The 25,279-nt window shown below is 34.2% G+C and overlaps 1 protein-coding gene and 1 pseudogene across 2 annotated transcripts; both read right to left on the reverse strand.

Moving 5' to 3' along the window:
* Nucleotides 1–1,012: 1,012 nt before the first annotated feature.
* On the reverse strand, nt 1,013–9,887 carry LOC129870106 (protein LNK1-like; annotated as a pseudogene).
* Nucleotides 9,888–11,087: 1,200 nt separating this feature from the next.
* Nucleotides 11,088–20,531, reverse strand: LOC129870419 (uncharacterized). Of its 2 annotated transcripts, XM_055945206.1 has the most exons (10): nt 20,376–20,531; nt 18,084–18,294; nt 16,829–16,954; nt 16,598–16,750; nt 13,383–13,512; nt 13,245–13,286; nt 12,604–12,852; nt 12,438–12,477; nt 11,674–11,751; nt 11,088–11,515 (listed from the first exon to the last, which is right to left on the reverse strand). In XM_055945206.1, exons 1-10 carry the CDS (start codon nt 20,444–20,446, stop codon nt 11,449–11,451), a joined length of 1,167 nt encoding a protein of 388 aa, XP_055801181.1. In that variant the 5' UTR covers nt 20,447–20,531; the 3' UTR covers nt 11,088–11,448. The 2 variants fall into 2 exon arrangements, with proteins under 2 accessions (XP_055801181.1, XP_055801182.1); XM_055945207.1 differs by lacking the exon at nt 12,438–12,477.
* Between the last annotated feature and the right edge of the window lie 4,748 nt (nt 20,532–25,279).

Here is a 25,279-nt window from a genome sequence, read left to right on the forward strand (position 1 = left end):
ACAAATATTAGATAATTCGAAGCCTACTTAAAACAGAACCCTTCCTAGAAGGTGGTTGCGTCGATTAGGCGCTCTTCTAATATTTGTAAATTGTAATATAAATGGTACTAATTACTTTTTTATAAATAAAATGATAGGCTATTCGCCTTAATTTGTTTTATTATTGTCTTCAATTTAATTCAAATATTTTTCATGTATTTTAATTTTCAAACTTTAAAAATTTAAAAGTTTAAAAGTTTAAACTTCTATTTTCAAATTTGAAATTTAAACTTTAAAAATTTTAAATTTTCAATGTTTAAAAGTTGACATTTTAAACATTAAAAGTTTAAACTTCAAAATTTAAACTTTGAGAATTTTAAAAGTTTAAAATTTAAAATTTAACTTTGAAAATTTTAATTTTTTAAATTTTTAATGCTTAAAATTTGAAATTTAAACTTTAAAAATGTATTTTGAAAGAAATATTAAATTAATAATGTATTTTAGAATTTTTTTTAATTCATTATTTAACTTAATTTAACTAATTAAAAAAAATCCGGAATACTGGTCCGTACCAGACCGGAACGGAAATTACGGTAATTACCGGTCCAGTCTAGTTCCGATAGATACCAGTCCAGTTGTCCCGGTTTTGGTACCGCTGCCACCCTCCCTTACGCAAGAGAATGTTACTTCCTACACGATTTGATTCAATACGGAAGTTTGAGACAATCGTTGTTTGTAATGTTTTCTTATTCTTACTCTTCTATGTTCTTATTGTCTTGCAACCAACATATGATGAAAATCTGTCGAGAGACGAGTAAAATACATCCAGGAGACATGCTATGGTTTGACTAATAAGAGCGCAGGGACAATCTTTATATGATAGAACACTTCAAAAATATGCATTGGAAGATTTATAGGCAATAACAGAAAAGATATAATCTGAGCATATCATATTGAAATCAAAGATTATAATAAAAATCCCACAGTGAAGATGTAAAATGAAAGAGAGGCATTAACAGTCAGCTAGATAGAGTTGAATGAATAATTCCAATTCCTCTATTAACCAAAAAAAAAACAGATCCGGAAATCGCCAAGCATTCAAAAATAGAGTGAAATTGCAAGAGCCCAGCAGCCACACAATAGAAAAGAAAAAGTAAAAGAAAACCTTAAATAGCATTCTTCTAGAATTGCAACCACTTGAGCTAAGCTAATCATCAAGGGCATCACAATCATCTGCATCTTAAGATTGGGAGGAGCATCCTTTTGCTTCGCGTATCCTGTTTTCCCCTGTACCGTTACCTGAAGTATCAGACAGATGATCTTTGTTGTTGAGCAGATTCTTTAGCCTTCGCGTCTTATTGCCATTAGCTTTCTCCTGACGAGAATGCCAGAGATTTCACAATACTGAAACGGACGAATTTTGAACTCTGGCCAAGCTTGGAAGGGTACAAGTGAAGAGGAAGTACAAAGGAGCTCGAATTTTCTACTCAAATGCTAGTAATTAAGAACATCTTGCATGCTGAAAGTAAGTTGAAACGATGGCCAAATTAGATATAATTAGCAAAACATGCATGTCTTTGTGATTTTGACTTTACATGTGAGCAGAGATATAGGCTGACTTTCATTCAGAAACAATCTCTCTACCTTCACAAGGCAGAGGCAAAGTTGCATAAACAACCCTCCTCAAACCCCACTTGTAAGATTACACCAAGTATTTTGATGTTGTTTTGTATATGTATTCTGGTATATGGAAGAGGCATAGTCTCGAAATGTCATTGCTAGGTGAAGCTAATACTGAATTGACAGAGAAAGATGGACCTTGCACAATGGACAAAACATCAAAAACATGAAACACATTTATTTTGTAGAAGTGAACGAGCATGTTAAAAACATGAAATCATTTCTCATTTGAGATTCTTGAAAATTCTCATACACAAACACGAGTAATTGAAGCTATTTGACATAGACCCTCATTCTCATACTTTGTGCAGATTCTTCAAATTACACTAAACAACAAAAAACTATATATAACTATCCATAGCAGATACTTACATGCACGTACATGTAGGTGAGTCCATGCGACATAAATTGAAAGTAAACACAACCCATTTGTATCGAAGCCTCTTTAATATTTCGTGCCTTTATCTGGTTCAGCTGCATTTTCTCCAGCAGAAGCCAAGTTCTCATCAATCATTGGAGGGCTAAGTAATGTCTCGAAAATCTGTTCATTGACAAGTTGCAGGGTATTGTTTGAGATACAGATTGTTGAACATGAAATTTGGAAGTATGTGCAGAAACACCTACCATGGAAGGTGACTTCAAAAAGCCAAAGAATCAGCCATCACAGATGAATTTGAAGGCCTGTGGAAGAGCAAATGAGCAATAGATCGATCTATAGAATTTGTGTCTGTCTCCATGTCCAAATATCCTGTGCACCTGAAATACAAGCCATTAGATGTTAATTAGATGTTGGGACCACAGAAAGGAAGCTAACAGAACCTATCACATTACCAGTATGATGACTGGTATCAAGAAAAGAAAAGTGCTGATTCAAGGTGTGACTGACTAGACCTACTTTCTTTCCAAACTCAAAGGTGAAAAATGTGCTTCAAAAGATCTTCACTAACTAAACCATACCCCGTGCTTGAAGTATGCAAACTATGATATGGCCTATATAGGAAGTATGCATGTAGATCAAGGCATCAAGAAATGATTCCAACCTGTATGCTCCATCGTCAACAAATGCTCCGCTTGTGCGTCTATCATCTCCAGATCCATTATTGAGATGAGCATGTCTAAGCCTTTGTTCAGCAATCTATGCCAACCAATACAAGCTATCCCTTATGCGTAGCTTTGTTCTTATATCCAACTAAACCAGAAAGCTCAACACAGTGAGCTTACAAACATGTATATACTGAAAAGAAAGTTGATTTCCAACTAAATGTATAAACTCGAAGAACCACATACCATATCTCCTAACTGCCCCTTCCTAGCCCAAGTTAACAGGATTAACACAAAGATAGTTTCAAGACACTCAACGATAAGTCAGACTTTGGAAGGCTTTTGCACAGCAGCTGATAAATAATTTAAAATAAGCAAGCAGCAAGATGATGAGGAACAGCTTTTATATTAAGGCTGTCTGTTGTACTAAATAAGCAATCAGCTCTCTGCATAGCTATCTGCAACATAAACATGCATTAAGAAAGACAACTACTCTTTTCTATATCAATATGCTATAGCTATAGGTAATAGTATAGAAATAGGTTACTATAGAGATATATGAATAAAGAATTTTCTAAAGAAGCCTTAGTAAAACCACATCGCTTTAATATTAATTAAGCTAACACAATAACTAATTTGATATGTGATCTGTATAAATATAAATAATAATTAAGAGGACCAAATGAGTTCCTTTTTACTCAGCATCTTCACATGACTCACTTAAATAACAAATATTTCTAATTTAGAATAATTTGAAAAACTCAGATGTATGCACACTGCTACAGCATGCTGTGTGACACTTCTCTGACAAAATAGAATAATTCCCTACGCCTATGTGAAGCTACAAGGGTGCATAGCTGCACATTTAACCTCTCCAGAATATAGGAATCTGTAAAATATGTTCGTCATTAATATTGACTCTAGACTAATAAACTATCTTAATTCAGATGTGAACCATCTAAAGCATTGCACGTGCCGTTTTGAGCTATTGACCTACACAAATAAGGTGTGTCAAATTTGTTCAGTCAAATTACTTACTTAAAACAAACCTTGATTAAACTCATTACCAAACAATATCTAAATGCATATCAGTTTTCATTGAGATTGTATACCTGTTCCATGACACGTTGAAGCTGATGGAAACTATCTACCTCCTCAGAAATGTCATTCAACCCAGAACTTATGCAGGAGCTCTCCTTTACAATTGAGGAACCTACTTCTGCTGGAATTCCCGTGCTGACACTTCCAAGATCCCTGTTATTTTCATGCTTAATTCCAGAATGGTGAAGTAGCTTGTCCACCATATTTTCATTTGTTCCTATACCAGCCACCTGAAAAGAAGGATCAGGTAAGCTTTGAGTCGACTGCATCTGATTTTTTGAACAGGAGTCCTTAGCAGAAAGAGGCACGAGACTGCTTTTTTTAGATTTAATTATGGATAGGGTAGGACAAACCATAGTCTGATCTGAACGACTGTAATCTGAAGATAAGTAAGAAAAGCCATCCTGAAAATACCCAAAATCAGATCCATCAACTTGCTTGTGCTGCTGAATACCTGTGGATGTGAGAGCCTGAGATTCAGTGATTGCAGTAGGATGTTTTCTCTCTTCTGGAAGGCTATCAATATAGTTGAATGTCTCCCCCTTTTCCAGGTAAACATGTTTTCTTTTTCCCTCAGATTGATTCTGGAGTTTAGAGATATTTTTGTGCAGATTCATCTGTGACCCCATAAACAGAATTAGAAAGAAGCAGATCATTGTGAACACTGTTATCAGGACGAATGCATCAACTAGAATGTGCACATCCAGAGAGTTAGGAACTCTAGAATACTCTTACTTTACTTAACACCGGAATCAGACCTAGGATTTTAAGGTGACGGGTGCACCATTGCCTTAAACGTACAATGGTGGTAACGCCTACAAAGTCCAAAGAGGGACGTGTATTCGTTCTGTTCTATTGCCTCTGGCTTAATTTGATTCATGTTTAGATTGATTTTGGGTTGATTCTATTCAATTTATATAGATTTCGAATTTGTAGCTAATAAACCAATAGGCCGATGAGTTCGCTTTTTATATCTTTATGGTTTGAATTGTATTAATTAAGAGATATCCTATATTCACAACCAATTCATCATTACACATCTTTTATCAACAATACAAGTAAAATGAATGTTTTCGGTTTGAATCACACCCTCATTAATCAATAATAGAAACAAACTTACATTTTCGATACAGGAACCATAGTCCTACCAACAACACAAGAAAAAATGTATTTCTTCAAAGATGGATTACAATTTTCCAAATACTCCCCCTATCCCAACTTATGTGATGCATTTTTGTTTTTAGTTGTCCCAAAAGAAATGATTTCTTACTATATTTAAAAACAATCTAACTTTAAAATTCTCATTTTACCACAGTCACACAAATATCTAAGGCTTGTTTTAGACCAAAAATTTCAAAAGTCTTACCTTCTCTCTCAAATTTTATGCCAGTCAAAGTGCATCACGTAAAATGGAACAGAGGAGAGTTACATTTATATATGAAAAGAAGACAGTGTTGCAAATAGCACCTTTCCCTGGTTCACCTTCTCCTGATTTTTCTTCTAAAGATTCATTAGAAGTAAAAGTGTGTGTGTGCGTGCGTGTGGGGGGGGGGGGGGACCGAAAAGGAAAAGAGAGTAGGGAAAAAAACAGTGCGCTATGTTGAAACAGAGGGGTTGTCTTATACCCAGGCAGAAAGGAGATGGAAAAAGATACCACCTTGCATATGGTGGTCTGTAGGGAAAGGAATCGGAGAGTTTTTAAAGGCAAGGGTAGTCCGATTCAGAAGATTAAGATGAACTCACTTTTGTTATTTTATTGTTTGTGTAAAAAAGAATTCACACTAGCTACTGAGTCTATCTTAGAGATTTTCGAATATCTGTAAGTGATATATATATATATATTGTTTCTCTCTCTTTCTTAGGACTAATACTTTTGAGCCGAGGGTCTTTCGGAAATAGCCTCTCTATCTCCATGAGGTAGTGGTAAGGTCTGCGTACACTCTACTCTCCTCAAACCCCACGTGTGGGATTTCACTGGGTATGTTGTTGTTGTTGTTGTAAGTGCATAGGATGGTATTTGATCAGGTGTCTTGTCTGAAATTATGGTTGTTCGCACAATTTTGGTGCACTGATATATAAAATTGTTAGCATTTCCGAAAAAATAAAATAAAATAGAAAGGAGTGCTATACATTGCTCACCTAGTCATCCTTTCCTAATTTTGCTGTGAAGATTTGTTTTTAAGGAGTAATGACCAAATGAAGAATCAGAAACAAAAGAGAAACTAAAGAAAAAGAGAACAGGAAGAAACGGGAAGGTCCCATGACTGAGGTGAGGACAAATGCAGAATTTTGCTTGAACTGTGTTCATTATCAGAATACCTTAGCTGAAACACTGCACCTAGTTGTCCCTTTAGAGAAGGAGAGCCACTTCGTTCATATAATAGTTTCTTGAGAAGTTTTATGCATAAAAATAGAGTCAAAACCATTGTTGCCAGTAACGGTGCACCTCATCAATGAACGTATGTCCCGTCTTTGCTTAAGACAAGATTTTGGAAAAGAACGAGTGCTTATTGAAGATATAATTAAGTAATAAAAGTGTTTATATCTAAAATTTTAAGTTTTTAGATGAAATGATGACAATCAACATGGTATTAAAGCATCCACATGTCTTGGGTTCGGATTTTATTGCCACCCATTATCAAAAACGAATCTCCATGTGCTTGGCCCATGAAAAAGAATCAAGCCCACATGTGAAAGGGCGTGTTGAAGACATAATTAAGTAAATAAAGGTGTGTTCTCTCTAACAACTTAAGCTTTTAGATGAGATGAACACACACTTCACCGTTAACGCCAATAACACACTATCACTAGTTCATGTGTGAATGTTAGACATAATCTCAACCTTAATTCCGCCATTGAATTCAACACTCTTCAAATAGAACACCTTAAAGGTTAAGCTGAGGCGGAATAAAAGGCTAAACAGAAAGCCCAATGTACACCAAATTAATAATTTACCTTCTTTTTGGGCACTATCTTGAAATCTGAATCACTAGAGCCATTTACGGAAGATAGATGACTCAGAAACGCTGTATCATCCTGTGACGGCATTGAACTGCCAGTATGACTAAAGGGTTGATCTTTAGTGCCAGAGTCATTAATTGAACTGCCTGTTTCCTTAGGCCTGGAAGCTTCCTGCATTCCAGAGATATTTTCAAGTGCACTGGATGTTGTGAAGGGAAACTCAAAATCTGACCTCAATCCACCTCAAGATCCTTCAATAACATCAGATGATGAAAACCAACCAACGTTATCTTCAATACTAGCTCCAAGTCCAAACGTTGAATCACAACTTCTGGAAGATATTATAAACAGTAAGCAATCATAAAGTATTAGGTCAGTCTCCTTTGAATAAGAAAAGAAAATCAACTGAAAAACTCTAGAGACGGCACTTAACTGAACATCCTGTCAACATCCTCAAAGTTTTCCATCTCAGGCCAGCTATAATATAAGAGCTCGGTAGCGTTTTTATCCTCATGATTACTATCAAAAAAACTGAGATCATCATCTGCCCGAGAAACGGGACCAAGAGGATAGCTATGCGAGTTTTCCCTAACTGCAGCATTCTTGTCATCCAGAATGGAGTCATTGGGCTGGACCTCACTGCTAATGGTGTCTATATTGTTACTTCTGGAGCAATCATTTGATGTCCTAGTATTTTCAGGTGATAAACTTGAAACTTCTTCAACAGAGTCCTTATCATGTTTAGAAGGGAACACGCAATCAAGCCTACCACAGCCCTTGAGTCCTTCCCCAACATTGTACAATTCAAAGGAGGAACTTCTTTGTCTCTTTCTGATTATTATATCTAAGAGTAGATTGACCTCCTATGGTTCTTAACAAACCAATTACTTCATGCCAGGGTTTCTTACGGCTATCAGTGTGGGAGAGAAAATCATTGGCATGTTCACAACTAGGATGCGGCACTATATGGTCATCTCTAAGGCAAACTTCATCCAAAGCTATATCTTCAAGCTGTAGCACCAGTTACAGAATTTTAGCTGAAACTGCAGAAAATGCTTCCTTAAAAAAAGCAAATCAAAAGTAGAACACAGCATTTGTTTCTTTAAATTGAAATCATCATAGTTTGGATTAAAGTAGATTATTTCCACTGTTAGAGATACTACAGGTCTGCTGTTTAAGGGTATGAGTGGTAATAGCAAGGGAAGAAGCTAACATCAATGCATTTGACAAATAAATTCTAAAAAATAAAAGAAAGCACTCTCTCTCTCTATCTCTCTCTCTCGCTCTCTCTCTCTCACACACACACATAAAGAGAAAGAGATGAAGCAAGTACAATGCACATTAATAAGAGAAAATTGAAATGACTATAATAAGAGAACTAAAGAGAGAAAATTATAAAGAAAAGGTGAAGAAATTCAGATTTCAGCCCCTCCCTACACTGTTCTCCAGCTACTTTTGGTTTCATTTTGGCTGAAGTAAGAGAGTTTCTCTCACTAATTTAGACGGTAGAACAGGCAAAGAAAAATAAACACGGTTGAAGAAATATGAAATTGAGAAATGAGCTGAGAATGACAAGAAAGTCTGTATGTTTAAAAAAGAGAAAACAAGAAAGAACTAAACTTGAACTTGTATATTGAATTTGGTTAAGAGAAACATACAAAAGACTCCTTATATAACAAGATTAGGATACTAGAACTAGGAAGAATGTATCCAACATACCTAAAATTACCTCAATACCAACATACCTAATTGTGGCAGAACAAGGAAGAATGTTCTATATCAACCTAGATATATTCTTATATGTTACAGCATTAAATTTTTAGACAAATGATACTAATCTCTACACCAACTCCAATTTCACCAATCAGTCAAATCAACACCAACAAAACAAGGCATCAATCTATTAAGTGCGCTTAAATTCACAACTCAACAAATAAAAAATAGTAACATCAAATTCATCAAAGTGATATAATCAGCCTGAAGTAGTGCCACGTAAATAAATTATTCATTAAAAATGCGATGTTCAAATTAATTTCATTTTTCAGAAAACAAATCAGCTCATAAGCTTATATATATAATGTTCATGCAACAGTACAACAGTGAATAATAACAAGTATAAATGAATAAATAGGAAGTTTACAAAGACTCGACTAATTGAAAATAGAAAATCGATCTCAGCAAAGTCATATAATCAGCTTGAAAATAGTAAAAATCAACTTTCAAGGAATTTCTTTTATTTGATTTTCAGCAAACAAAATTAGTTCATAAGATGATAACTCTTCTCCTTGAATTCATACAGCAATAAAACAATAAAGAAGATGAAGTATAACCGAATAAATTATTTACTAAAAATCAATTTCCAAAGTAATTTATTTTCTTTCATTTTCAGCAAAAAAAAAATAATCAGTGTATAAGCTGAAAACTCTTCTCCTTAAGTAAAAAATTTCCAAAGTCATTTATTTTCTTTCATTTTCAACAAATAAAATCAGTTCATAAGCTTAAAATCTTCTCCTTTAAGTAAAAATCAATTTCCAGAGTCATTTATTTCCCTTCATTTTTTAACAAACAAAATCAGCTCATAAGCTGAAAACTCTTTCTCGCCTTAAGTAAACAATCAATTTCCAAAGTCATTTGTTTTCTTTCATTTTTAACAAACAAAATCAGTTCATTAACTGAAAACACTCCTCCTCAAATTCACAAAGCAATAAAACGACAACAACAACAAAGAAGAATAATACTAACCAAAAATAAAAATAAAAATAAGTATACACAAATTAATTATGAGATCTCACCAGAAAAACTCTATGAATAAAACAGTAAGTCGCCGGAAAGTCATGAATTCGCTTCGCCGGATAATAAACAGTTCATCTGTAGAACCTTAATTTGATCCAAATCTCGGCGAGAAAGAGAGAGACTCTGTGTTTGCTTTGAAACAACAACAACAATTCAGTGGAATCACACCCGGTGTTGGAGAGGATAAAGTGTAGGCAGAAAAGTTCAAAGCGATATGAGAAATCAAATAAAGTAAGTAACACAGATAAAATAGAGTACAGAAAATAACAGGTGATAACAGAAATCACAAAAAATAAAGTAAGTAATACAGAAAATAACAGCTGATAACAGAAATCACAGCACAATGCGCCTACTAATAAGTAAATGATTTTATTTAAATATAAGGAAGTGTTAGGATTTAATGACACGTGGCAGTGTGATTTAATTTGTGGTGGGAAAGAGGAGAATCAAAATAAGTGGACGAGAAGAAGGGTTGAGATGTGATCTGTTTCTGTGATTTTATTGGTCCACGTAGGAAGAAACTGACACGTGTCAGTTAATTTATTTGTCTTTTTCCTTATTATATACCGGTGGCTCAATGATTTTGTTTTAAAATTGAAAGAGTTGTTGAATATGGAATAATCCACTTTTAGGATTGTGAGGTCTTTTGGTTGGATAAGAATTATAATATGAAGATAAAATATTAGTCAACAATAATAATATATTAGTTAAATTTTGAAAATGAGATTTGGAAATGATAGAATTTACTCAAATTTTATTATTATTTTGTAGAAGTAGAAAAGTTACTTTCGAAAAATCTTCGGCTCAAGTGCTGTAAATTCACGTACATGGGATTATTTTATCTCGCTATTTTTGTATATTTAAATTTGTGTATTTTATTCCTTCGATTAAACGTTAACTGAAGTTGTGAACCATCGATCTAAATTATATTGAAGTTTTTAAATATATTTATGCTAAAAAAATTTTGAAGGTATGTTACTATTTTACGCTTATTGATGTAAAATATTGAATCGGCCAATGATTAATCCCTTTCATTTGGTGAACTAGTAAAAACAAATTTTGGGAAGAATTAAATAAAACTGCTAAAAAGTACGCTAGGCCACTTTAATTGAAGAGTTATTGTCAAAACATAGATTATTTTCATAATTACAAAAAGTAATCATTAAGCATTTGATGTTTATCAAAGAACAACTTGCACGAATCCTTTGTTTCTTTTCAATTTTAGAAAGTAACGATGGTTTAAAATATTTCTGGAACTATTCAAAATAGGTTAACTTTACCCATTATTATCTTTCTAGTTTAAAAATATCCACATCATAATTTTGATTGATCGGTCATAAATAGAACTGGTGAAGAAAAGTGTCAGAAGTAAATAATAAAGTTGTTGTCATGTGACCAAGAAACCAAGAATTCAAGCCATGAAAACAATTTCTTGCAGAAATATAGTAAAACTGAATACAAGAGGTTCGATCCTCCCGGATACCACACAGCGAAAACTTTAGTGCTCTAGACTGCCTAGTAATAAATAGAACTGGAGAAGCAAACTAGACAACAATTTTACAGTTCGAGAGGTACTGGAAACTGGCAGCATGTTGCAGTTTACAAGAACAAGAAACCTACGAGATTGTAACCACAAGATACAAGAAACAAGTTTTTACTTCTCAACATGCTGTGAATTCACTGTACACCTGTTTGTACGTAAACGAAAATATACCATTGCAACCATGATGTTTGCAGTGAGCACTGAGAAAAGTGCAAAAAGCATTTCTCAAATATGCCGTGTTTCCAAAGGTTGAGATTCAGTAAGTTTGACAAATACAGCAAAGCCGGCGACCTTTGTCAAAGAAAACTATCACCAGGACCATCACTCCTCCTGTATTCTCTCAGCCCCTTTCAATTTGCATTGGATGTAGCTTGTGGCACCTCTTGGTATATGCCCGATTCATCATTATATGAGTACCTACATTTGATACATCAAAGCAAAACAGTTAACTTGCTATTTTCGACGGCTTAAATCACACTATTGCATCGGGTCTACACAAATTGCGAGTAACCAACCGAAAATAGGAAGATCAATATCCAGATTTTCTGTCAGTTAAAACAGTTGAGTGTCATTACCATTGTCCTGATGATGCATGGCAATACAGTCCAGATGAAGGATCATAATAGTAGCCCAAACTGCTGCTGTAGTAATAACTGATCCACGCAAAATACAAGAAAGATTAAGACGTAAAGTTTGAGACAGCAAAACAAAAAGAAATGCACTATGGCATTAATGACAGACTCCAACTTTGGAGGCACAGTTCCTTAAACAATGGAATTGAAGTTCCTAGACAGATAGCCCATATGAACCTTCATAACACTCTTGATATCCCATATCTGCTATTATCAAGCCAATGTAGAAAAAAATAGACAAGCAGGTAACCCCTACTTATTTTGGTAGTCCCTGCTACTGCTAAAACAAAGATGCATATCATATCAAGTAAAGAAACTATGCATACTACCACGAACTCCCAAAAATGAGTACTATCATGTTCTGAAACAAGAGTAATGTGGCCAGAAACTGACAAATGGAATGGCAACCCAACAGGAACACTTCTGCCAATATTTACGTGAAAAGAATGTTGACACAGTATACATTGGAATGGAAAACTCCTAAAGAACTATGTTCAAATAGATTTCATAGGATCCTCTTCCGCTAGAACTACAATGTTGAGTAATTCTTTGATTGAACAAGGAAGAACCCTACAATAACCTGCTCTCAAGCTGAATCCAGCGGAACTTCAAAATGATACGGTTTGATTTCTTACTTACTAGGATGTCTGCACACTATGAACAGAAGGAGAAAAGTAGAGTAATGAGCTAAAAGGTAGAAAGCATACCCAGAGGACTCATCAAAGACATAATCTCCATGCTGATCACCTACAGTTTACATTGACTGGAAGTCACGTATGTGGAAAGGGAAATATGCTAATCTCATCTCGCATAGAATAATGGACTAAATTTGTCAATAATGTCAATTCTGGATGTGTTTAGGGATCAAATTACCTCCATTAGAGGCAGGATTAGCTGGAATATTTTCATCGTCTTCACCAAATATGTCAAATGCATCATCGCTCTTGCTAGCTGAGTTATATAAATTTGATGAAGCCACGTCTGCATTATGCATAGAATTTCCTCCTGCAGTAGCAGTTGACCCACTGGGGAGGAAACCTTCATCGAGGATATTATCGGGTTTAGGCTGCGTCGATTCACTGAATTTACCCTGTCTTGCCTGAGATAACTTCTCGTATCCCTCTGGGGCAATACAAAATGCAAATTAAGATAATACAACCCAATCATACAGCTCAAGAGAAATGTCAGCGCACGCAAGTGAGAGATCAATTGTTCTTTACTTCAGAACCCTCACATAAAACTTAGTCACCAATATCATCCTTATAGTAGATAAAATCCAAGCGGGAAAAATCTACCACTTCCTGTTTTTCTGTGTCCACATTACACATTCCCCCCCACCCCCCAAAAAAAAGAAAAAAAGTGGGGGAGTATTAACCAGTTTGTTTAGGGAAAAGACAAGAATGGAATGGGAAAGAAGAGACAAGACTTCCAGCATATATTTTCCACTTCCCAAAGTCACGGTCATGGTGGAAAAAATGTCAAAGAAAAAGAGGAAACAACACAATCACAAGTACCTGCTTCCCGCTGGAAACTCTCTTGCTTTTCTTCATACACATCTGTGAAACAAGAAATAGACTAAAAGATTAGAACTGTCCTAGGTATTCTATTCAAATATTACCTTGCAATACAGTTGCTATGCAAACACACTTAACTGTAATCTCCATTCTCCATCAGCTTCATAGCATCTTCCGTTAGCTGATCAAACAGCTGCTGAGTTTCTACAGACATCTTGCCCTTGTTATTGTTTGAGGTACCTTTCAATCTCCTTAAACCTCGCAAAACCTGTTAGAAGTATCAAGTTCTTCCCATGAGTCCCAAAACAATAGAGAACAACATCAAGTTCATAGCACAAAGATTCTTGACAGAAGTACTCAAACATAGCAAGTGGATATCTTTATCGTACAAAGCCTGCCAGATTTATATGAGGCAGCTAATACAGGAATGAAAAGTGAATGGTGTATGGTCTAAATTGTCAGTAATTTCGAGAGAATTCGCTGCAATGCAAATCCGCTGCAAGCAAACTGCAACTAGGCAGCATGATTTGTTCGGTTGGAAATGAAGGACCAAAAATTCAACCAGCTTCTAAAACTTAACAAAAACAAGATGACTGATCACAGCTCGGATGCCCCTAGTGCTAACATGGTAAAAAACAAAACGAGTGATGCATATTGAAAGTAAAGGAGAAGGGCATTCGGTGTTTAGATTAAAATATAACCCCCGTTCCAAGCAAATAAGCAAAGCCTTTTCTCAAACAAAATCTTCTATCGTCTTCCTTTAATTGATAACATGTACCCTCAAAGCAACCTATCAATTTAACAGGTTTTTAGTAGAGAATAGAGAGAGTGGCCTGCCAACACCACAATGGACTGGACGCCAGATGACACACCTCTGCCTGCAGGCATCACGAATAATTGGTGTGGCGCCAACTTTCCCAGAATGCTGGTCTGATGCAAAACATCTTATCATTAACTTATTTAAATTTATTTGGAGAGAGGAAAGCTGTCAGAGGAAGCAAGCAGGTAACTGACTGACCAATACAGCAAAACACTATACTAAATTTACTTGTTATTGAATGAATGGCTGTGTTTAGAGGAAGTCTTTGTGGAGGAAACAAGTTGAATTGTCAAAATAGAAGATACAAAGTTGATAGTGCCAATGTCTTACTACCATGACGAAATTTAATGATGAAAATAGCTCCTGCAGGTTGTGCAAAATTTTCGAAAGGATGTGAGTAACTGGTAAAGTTGCTGCCATGTGACCAGGAGGTCACGGGTTCAAGCCTTGGAAACAGCCTCTGGCAGAAATGCAAGGTAAGGCTGCGTACAATAGACCCTTGTGGTCGGGCCCTTCCTCGGACCCTGCGCATAGCGGGAGCTTAAGTACACCGGGCTGCCCTTTTATGTGCTATTATAACTGGTACCAAAACTTCTCCTTCAGAAAAGCCAATGACGCATTTACTATATTGAGGTGATTCTAAAAATTTAGACAACATATTTCTGGAATTGATTCTAACATGGGCATGACTATTAAATTCAAATATTCAATGCCTTGGGAATGAGCTCCATAAAATACACCTAGTTCCTTTTTAACTCCTCCAGTTCTAATATGATTAGAACTTGCCTTGACTCATTCATTTGTGTTCAACCGAAAATCGCCAAAAAGTTCTTAAATAACAATGTAAATCTTAACAGCTCAACCATAACCTCTACATTTCTCTTTTGAAAACAGTGCAAAAAGCCACAAAGAACTTTGCTTGGACAATGAAGAAAATGTAATATGCAAGCAACTACTCTTGCCAAAGACAGAAGGTAACATCCAAGCACAGTATCAACATGTAACTATTAGCTACTGGAGATAAGCACGTGTGGAAAAAGCAGATACAATTCATATTGAAACCACCACAGAAGGAAACAGAAAATGAGAGCACATAAAATATTTTGAAGATATCAAAAAATAATGGGATAATACACAAGTACCCCCTCAACTATAACCGAAATCGCTAGGACACACCTTTACTATACATGGGTCCTATTCCCTCCCTGAATTATTTTAAAGTGTAATAAACAGCCTTGGAAACAGCCTATTCCCTCCTGCCATGTGACCAAGAGGTCACGGGTTCAAGCCTTGGAAACAGCCTCTGGCAGAAATACAAGGTAAGGCTGCGTACAATAGACCCTTGTGGTCGGGCCCTTCCCCGGACCCTGCGCATAGCGGGAGCTTTAGTGCACCGGGCTGCCCTTTTTTTTTGTAATAAACACACCCTTCAGTGCTGAGGTGGCACAGAGAGTGTGTTCACTCTCTTTGAGGCAAGTGAGAGACGAAAAAGAAGTATAAAATATGACTAATTTGGACACATGTCCATTTTCAATTGGACATTTTCATTATTAATTAATACACATAAGTAGTTAACATTAAAAATTAAGTTGATATCCTTTTGAGCCGAAGTCTCTCGAAAACAGTCATCCTACCTTGGTAGGAGTAAGGTCTGCGTACACTTTACCCTCCCCATACCCCACGTTGTGGGATTTCACTGGGTTGTTGTTGTTGTTGTTGTATCCTTTTAATTAAAATTTCTTTTTTTCATTATGAAATAGAGCCCAATTTTATCATTTTTAGAAATATAAATATTTTTTTCACAACATACTTAAATTGCCAGTGATCTTTTTCCAGATATTTCATCAATTTGTATAATATCGGAAGAATTTTTCTTTTTTTTTTCTTTTTCCTTTTTTTACTCAAACACTTAACATGAAATTCGAAAAAAAAATTGCATATTAGATATTTAGTTTAGGCAATATATAGGGCAACCCGGTGCACTAAAGCTCCCGCTATGCGCAGGGTTCGGGGAAGGGCCCGACCACAAGGGTCTATTGTACGCAGCCTTACCTTGCATTTCTGCCAGAGGCTATTTCCAAGGCTTGAACCCGTGAACCTCCTGGTCACATGGCAGCAACTTTACCAGTTATTCCAAGGCAATATATGGTGAGCACAATTTAAATTAAATCCTTTTAAAAAATAATAATTTTTAATTTTTTTTAGATATGATGATTTTTTAATTTATTTTTTTTAGAACTGACGATTTTTTTGAATTTAACGATGCGCTAACGTGGAGGCGAATGTAAAGCACCTCCCTTCATGTGAGTGATTATATAGGTTTTAGGATGTGTTTATTACACTTTAAAATAATTCAGGGGTAATAGGACTCATGTATAGTTAAGGTATGTCCTAGCGATTTCGGTTATAGTTGAGGGGGGTACTTGTGTGTTATCCCAAAAATAATCCACAAACAAATGTCATCAACAGTATTTATCCCTTAATAGTAATGAACAAGAAAAAAAACTAGAAAACATGAGGTGGGAATACTTACTGTTTCTCCTGGCTCGAGCACATCAGCAATTCGCCTCTTCATCTTTCCTAGTTGTTCTGATGTAAGGTCTTGAATCTCATCTTCATTTGATATCTTGATAGCATTCTTCCCAGAATATCTTTTCTCAGTATCAACACTATCAAGCCATGCATCCTGTATACTTACTAAGATCAGGAAAAGATGCAAGGATCGGGGACTTGGGGCAGAAAATGTTTGGCGTAAGACTCACACCTTTATCTCATTTTCATTTAAATATTCAACATAGTTTCCTGATGCATCAAAATAACCTTCTTCTCTCTCTTTATTCAAATTAAAAGGCTCTATTGCAATCCCATCATCAATGAATGTTTCATTTTCCTGCAAAACAAATGGCGTTCCATTATTATCCATTAGTTACACCACAAAGAAATACAACAAACAAGAAATACGAAGTTTAGCCATAGATCAATTAGAATATGCAAAATTTGCCATTGATGATAATCAAAAGTGCTTTAGTCTATTTACAGGCCGAACCAAAGGACAAATAACAATATAATTCCATGAATTTAATGTGACGGCACATGAAGCATCATTAATGAAATTTAATTAACATTATGTTTGGAGGGTTTAAATAAAAGAAAGAAAATGCTCGGAAACTAAAACAGAAGAAAACGAAGGAAGTAAAGCTACAAATTTTTCTTTCCATTGTTTCATTGGCGAGGGAGTATGAAGAGCAGGAAAAATTTATTCAAGGGAACTCAGACAAATTCCTTTCTTCTTTGTGTTCCTTTTCTCACCTCTATGCAAATTAAAGTATGTGCAAAATTTAAATCTTACACCTTTTCTCTTTGTACAGTGCAAAAACCCACTGTTCATACCCTACACAAAATAGTATGAGACAACTCTATTGGACACACAAACAACGATTTGTGCTCAGTGAACTTAAAAGTGAAGTGCAAAAAAGTGTCTGCAAGGCTTGAAGCAAAGAGCGAGAAGTAAGGCACATGCTTTTTTAAGTAAAGCAATTCTAACGACGATTCATTTACACATGGCATGCAATATTTATGCTATTCCTTTTATGAGCCGTCATATGCCAAGAAAGTTCACCACTTCCTTGATCTTTGTTTCTAGAGCATAAAGGATTGAAATATAAAATTCTATAGGTATGTATTAGTGGGTTTTTTTTCTTATGAAGTTCCTATAGATGGTCCCTATTTTGCTTATGTTGTTACTTACTACTTGGAAAATATAATTAGCAAACCAGATTAGTTATGGCTTTCAATTGTACAAATGAGCACCCATATCTCAGCTCTTTTTGAGAAGATTACCCATATCTAAGTTGTTCTAGCTACAAAATGGAGCACAAATCATGTCAAGCCCCAAAAATGTTTGTATTTATCCTAGTATCACTTCCTTATCAAGAGATATGAACTAGATATCAGAGATCAATAAAGTACCTAACTACAATCAAAGAATTATGGAATAAAAGATATTGGAAGGAACAAACCTCATATTCCACTTCTGCCCGCGATATGTCAGATACTTCACCTTCATTTTCTTCATTAAGGAGCTCCGCTGTTATTTGATTCCGCCGTACCAAACGCTCTTTGGCTGCATTGCGAGGATCTGTCCACCCACTAGGTTTATCTTCAGGCACATCAATCGTGTTATCGCCCTGCTTTACCTTCTTACCCTTTGGGAACCTTACCCGCTTCTGGCTGTGATGTTGAGGAAGAAAGCAACATGTCAATGCAAACATCCTTAAAATTCAGCATCAAAATGAAACCATTTTGAACGCCATTTGAAGTTGTATTACTTGCTATTGCTGGCCAATGAAACACATAATCTTTACAATGAAAATAACAATAGGTAAAACTAATTTCTTATATTTCTCCTACTAAACTCATGACATTCTCAACAACGAATTACAACCTCGGATCTGAAAAAAGAAAGCAGTTCCAGCTTCTACACCTACTTAGAAGCAAAAAGAATTAATCAGTCAAATTTGGGATCATATTTTATTCCTTCTTGACTCAGGCAGATGCATAGACTTCAGCCTATTGATCAGATTACAAATAGCTAGTGAAGAAATAAACTGGTAAACCTTCTCATCAGCTTAATATTTTTGAATTTAGTTTTTGGTGATAGGTAAAATTAATAAACAAGGCATCCAAGTAATTTCTTCATCGTGGCAATAGAAAAGATGGAGACACTTTTTCAACAACATAATTCTCACCAAGTATACGTCATTGTAGGGACAAGTGAGAGAATTAGAGTACCTCTAGTTTTAGAAAACTCCTACGTTGTCGTCAAAGACAAACTATTAAGCACTGGAATGAAATGATCACAGTAAGAGTAAAATAGCTATAGAGATTACATATAACTGATCCAATTAGTCTGGGCATGAGGCATAGTTGCTTTATAATTCCTTAAACCTCCAACAAATAATGTATCCTACTTTGTCTTCAAAGACAAACTATTAAGCACTGTAATGAAATGATCACAGTAAGAGTAAAATAGCTATAGAGATTACATATAACTGATCCAATTAGTTTGGGCATGAGGCATAGTTGCTGTATAATTCATTAAACCTCCAACAAATAACATATTTTCCTTACATAGTTCTCTCAAGGACAAATATACCCTTCTTTCCTATACATTTCCTAGGCACTAAGAATACACAATCCACCCATTCCTACTGGATTTTTTCTCCAGGTTCAAATCAATATGAAATAAACAGTAATTCGCATTAGAAAAAACCAAGCTAATAGAATTTGGGCGCATTTGCAGAAATCATGTTGTAAACAAATATAGATAGCAGCTGAAAGGAAGCAAATCCAAGTGCATACTCCTACAATCATCCAGGAAGCTCCTTAAATTCTTACAATAACGACATAATAAATAAATCCCAACGGAAGAAAAAACACTATGTGATTTCTCCCTATCTATTTAAGCCTTGGTTGACAAAATGAAGTGGTACCTGTGTTGATGGGACGTAGTAATATCTCATATAATAGAATTCATTGAGTTATAGAAAAAAATGCACAAACAAAAAACGAGCTTCCTTGTTTATTTATCTATTATTCTCTTTCTATTGATACAAAATACTCCCCTTGTTCACTTTTTTTTTATAATCGTAGTATCCGGACTATCTTATGCGGACCTCAACTAATTACACGGAATATCTGCAACCTCTCACCGACAACAGGTATCAAGCAACTCTATCCCCAAGGCTAGACAAATACAAAGAAATCACCTTGTTTTATCAATCTATTGGAATTTGAACTGGAAACTTCATGGCTAGACCACACCTTCCCTTGTTCACTTTTTTTATGATATTTATATATTTCAATAGTAAAATAAATTGGTTTTCCTTCCACACTATGTGTTTTTTATAATCATGGTGTCCGGGCCCTTTGCTCACCTCAACTAATTCCATGAGATACTTATCCGTCTATCACCTCCCACCAACAACAAGTATTGGTAACTAAATCACCTAGCTTTTTTATCTTTATTGAGAATTGAACATGAGACCTCATGGTACTCAACCCACATACATCATTGACCACTAAGCTACACACCTTGGGTCCTTTCCCCACTATGTTTTCAACTTTCAAACATAAAGTATTATTTACTAAGAAATCATAAACTTACAGCTCAAATTTATTTTCCGAATTCGATAGAACAAAATAATATGAGCTTTCATTTGTGCAGAATCCCTAAGTATGTTCAGAATAAACTAGGGCACAAAATCACATGGAAAATTTCAAAAAAAAAACTGAGATAAGGATATAGTTACTCTGGAGCTTTATTGGAGTCATCGTCCTCAACGAAGGGACGTTTGGAACGTCGCGAAGAACCTTCTTCCATGGCGGACGAGTAATCGGCAGTTGGTATAAAGGATTCAGGAAAAAGAAAAAAAAGAGCAAATGGAACCCAGGTCGCGGTGGAACGGCTAAAAGATATCCAAATTATAAATAATTAGCTAAATCTAATTATATTTTATATATTATTTACTAAAATAACTTCTACATGTAAAAGTAGATTAATCTTATTTCAAGTATTTTTGGTCTTTAATTAACACCTCAATACTTAAACCATATTTTCAAGCTTTTAAGTATTTCAAAAAAGTTTTCCTTAATTTTGTGGGTTTTTTGGCTATGTATTTTAATACATTTTTTAAAACCTTTTTTGCCTATTTTTTGGACATTTTTTGATTATTTTCTTTGCCTTTTTTTGGGACCTTTTTTAAAATCTATTTGCTAGTTAATTTGAAAGTTTTTATAACTATTTTTTTATCAAGTCTATTTTAATAGGAAAAAGATTCTCCGAGTAGGAATTTAATCGTAATAACACAATCTTCTCTATTTAATTTTCTACTATGTTTATTATAGTCAATATTTAATATTATTGAAATAATAATATAATAATTATAAAAAAATATGAAAAGACAATTTTGTTTAAAGAAAAGTCATTTAATAAGACAAAAAGTTCAAACAATATTTTTAAGGATTTTCATACTTGTAATACAGTATAGACAGATTTATATTTTCTTAGAATTGATTTTATGCTTCGCTTATATTGTTGGCAAAAATAATAATTAAAAGTTGTCACGACCCAAAATGGGTCATGAATGACACCACACTTAACCTTCTAAGTGGGAGAACCAACGATACAAACTCCAACTTATAAAATATGACAATAACACGGAAGCTCTATTTATGAGAGTAAGAAGTAATAAACCACTAAAGTCTATTAGATATGTTTTCCCAAAACCTAAAAGTCATCACTTCAAGGACATCTAATTCTAAAATACAACAACAACAACAACCCAGTGAAATTCCACAACGTGAGGTCTGGGAGGGTAAAGTATACACAGACCTTACTCCTACCAAGGTAGGAGGGTTGTTTGCAAAAGATCATCGACTCAATAAAAGTATAAAAAGAGGTTAGATAAGGCTAAGAAATTCAAAGCGATATGGAAAAACAAAGTCTAAAAATACTAAGTCTGAAAATATCAAACACCAGAATAAATAAATAACTTAATGTGTTCGAAAACTAAAGATATTATGCCATGCCCGAGAGAATCCAACACGAGCTAAAAGGAATTGCTCACCCTGGAACCTGATGTGCTGGACACTGGCTAGAGCTGAGATCGAGTCAAAGTCGATGGAACACTCGTTGCACTCCACAAAATAAAATAAAGAAAAATACAAGTAGGGATCAGTACGGAACAACATGTACTGAGCAGGTATCATCGCCGACTCAAAATAGAAATCAATATGCATAAAGTAATAGCGGAAAATCAACCATAGAACTTAACAGGTGACAACCAACAAGATCAAGATCAAGTGACAATACAATGAACAATTACACTACCAGTCAATAATATTAAGATCACACATAATGACTCAGGCCTCCACATCACGCTCTTTTGGGAAATGAGTTATCGGAGATTGGGTAGCATTAAGTCATTTTAATTTATTTTTTTTAATATTACTGTGCCGGAACGTGACACCCGATCTAAATATACAGTGCCAAAATGTGACACCAGATCCAAACATATCGTGCCGTAATATGACACTCAATCCACACATACCGTGTTGGCTCGTAACACCCGATCCAAATATAATTAATTTATCATTCTTTATTATTACATTCCACTTCATTAACAATATTTCATCAAGCCTTCTTTATTCAAGGCACCATTTTTGATAGAGCAAGTTCAAGATTATTGTAACACCCCAAAAAATATTTTGCTAAGATTCGGACCATTCTTCATTAACGTATAGGATCGTACGCGACGAATTTAAATTTCATGAATGAGTTAGGATCAATTCCTAAATAATTGAAGGGTATTAGATGTTATTTAGGATCATAAGGGATCCCTAAAACCAAGTCAAATCCAAATAATTTATATCGATTAAGTTTTCGTATGAGTTCGAATAAGGGTCAACTTCAAACGACCATAGCGAGAACTTTAGTGCACCGTGCTGCCCTTTATATGTTACTTTCTCTATTTCAACTTATGTGGTATATGTGAAATTTTGAAAGTCAACAAAATTTTAAATATATTTTTTTAAATATTTTAAGTTGTTAATTATTATGACTTATATTACTATTAATTAACGCTAATTTTTAAATAAGATATGTTATTTCTCCTATCCCAATTTATGTGGCACGTGTAAAATTTTGAGAGTTAACCAAATTTTTAATATGTTTTTCATATTTTAAGTTATGATTTATAGTAATCTTCCCACCAAAGCTTTTCTCCAATGTCACAACATAACCCTTCGATTTTCATGGAAATTGAAGGGTTTTAACCTAAAAAACATTGGTTAAAGTACTAGTAAGTATATGCTTTGTTATTTCTTTATTTTGTTAGGATTTTTTTGAGTTTTTTTACTAATTAAATTTTGATTTAAGCTCGATTATTCAACTATAAGAAATTGAATAACGGAACATTAGTGACCAAGTTTAATACATAAAATAAATCCGACAAAAAAAAACGAATTCATACATTATAGGTTTTACAATTCCAAAATCTTCTTCCGGAATTATTATCCGACCATGAAATTTTTAATGTTGTCGAAAGTCCACATTGACAAAAAACAGTCATGAACACAATAGGAGAAGAAGGAATATTACAGCTATGCAATTAAAAAAATTTAAAAAGAGAATGAAAAAATGGATCTTGTTTGGAGGTTTGTGTTAATGGAGGAGAAGTTGAATATGAAGAAAAAGGGTAGTAGCCGTTGGTAGCTAAAAATTGAAGGGAAGTTTTTTTTATAAAAAAAATAAGGCTAATGTGGCCTTTTTTTTAACCCTTTCACGCGCTTAAATAAATTGTAGGCACTTGGTATGTCATATGGCATATGAGGGGTGTATTTAAGCTTAGTTCTTCAAGTTGAGAAGTATTTTTAAGCCTGTCAATAATTCGAGAATGAAATCAATAATTCACGTCAAATTCAAAAGTGTATTTGATATATTTTTTTTAAAAAAATAAGGCTGAATTCGAGTTGAGGGTCATTTTTGTATTATGCCTTGTTTCTTGGTATTCAACCTTTAACTTCAACTCCCCTAATTTTCTTTATTGCGGGTTTTTTGCGGATGACTTAAACCTATAATTTTATTTATTTGGTTATATACTCAACCGACAATGCCAAATCTCAATTTCCCTACTCTTTACTAGGGGTGTTCATGGTTCGGTTTGGGTCGATTATTGATTAAAATCATAACCAAACCAATTTAATCGGTTATTAAATGTCTAAAACCATAACCAAACCAAGTAAAATAATAACCACGGGTTTGGTTATTGTCGGTTTGATTCGGTTTGATTCGGTTATTCGGTTTATGACTTGCCGAGATAATTCAAATATTCTCTCTCTACGTTCTTCAAATTCTTATGAAGCTCTTTTTTCCTCACGACCCACAGAGGTTCAAAACAGAAAATGAAACAACTTAAACATTCGAAAAAAAAGAAAACAACTTAAAATCAATTTAAAATTTGAAAAACTCCTTACAAACCTTCTCAAAATTTGACAATCTTATACTTGGGGTTGAGGAGTTGAGGTTGCTCTTGAGCCTTCACTGTTAGTCTATGACTGTGAGTCTGTGACTTTGTGAGAAACCAACGTGAGAGGAACAAAAATGTAAAAGGAAAACAGATACTAGGGTTTTAAAGTTTTAACTTTTACTTTATGTTGCTGCCTGCTGCTCAAGTGCTTAGTGCTTATTAGAAAATTAGGATTTAGAATTTAGGATTTAGAATTGGGCTTGAGAGTTGGGCTAATGGGCTTGAATTGTTGGACTTGGACCGCTGTTTAGTGTTTATTAGAATTTATATTTGGGCTTGAGAGTTGGGTTTGGATTGTTGGGCCTTAAAAATAAGTATATTAATATTAAATTAATAATTAAAACGTATAAAATATCTTTAATTATTTATGAAAAACTAATATTATACATATAAATAATTATAAATTTTAAGTATATAATTATCGGTTTGGTTCGGTTATTTATTCGGTTATTTTTTTCTATAACCATAACCAAACCAAATATTATCGGTTATTCAAATTTAAAACCAAATCAAACCAAACTGAATGTCGGTTTTTTTATTCGATTTGGTTAAATTTTCGGTTTAATTTTGGTTTTAACCAAAACTGTGAACAACCCTACTCTTTACCATTTGCTTCAACTCCGTCATCAATATCATTAATTAGGTGGACCATTGAACGACACATATAATTATTATTTTTAGACTTTTCTCCATATATGTTTTTCCACAAGGTGTGTAATGGTTGTTGAAGCTTTAATACATATAATTTAAGAATCAAGGACAGGTGAGATATTTCAAAAAGTAGACCCTTTAAACAGATTATTTATTGTTACTTTTATGTCTATTTCAAAACTAGATATATAAGAGCCCGCACTCCCAATATATATTATTCAATATGTTTAGATTTATGTGGCACAAATTAGGACAGCCAATTAAATTTTTATATAATTTTTAAATATTTTAAATTTTTAATTATTGTAATAAATCGTATTTTTAACGTATACTCACTTTTTCTCCATTTATATGACACATGTGAAATTTTGAAAGTCAATCAAATTTTAGTATAGTCTTTTAACATAATTTTCAAATAATATATGTCACTTCCTTTGTTTCAACTTATGTGGCATATACGAAATTTTAAAAGTCAA

Source organism: Solanum dulcamara, chromosome 10 (genome assembly GCF_947179165.1).
Source record: "Solanum dulcamara chromosome 10, daSolDulc1.2, whole genome shotgun sequence".
NCBI classification, from domain to species: domain Eukaryota; kingdom Viridiplantae; phylum Streptophyta; class Magnoliopsida; order Solanales; family Solanaceae; genus Solanum; species Solanum dulcamara.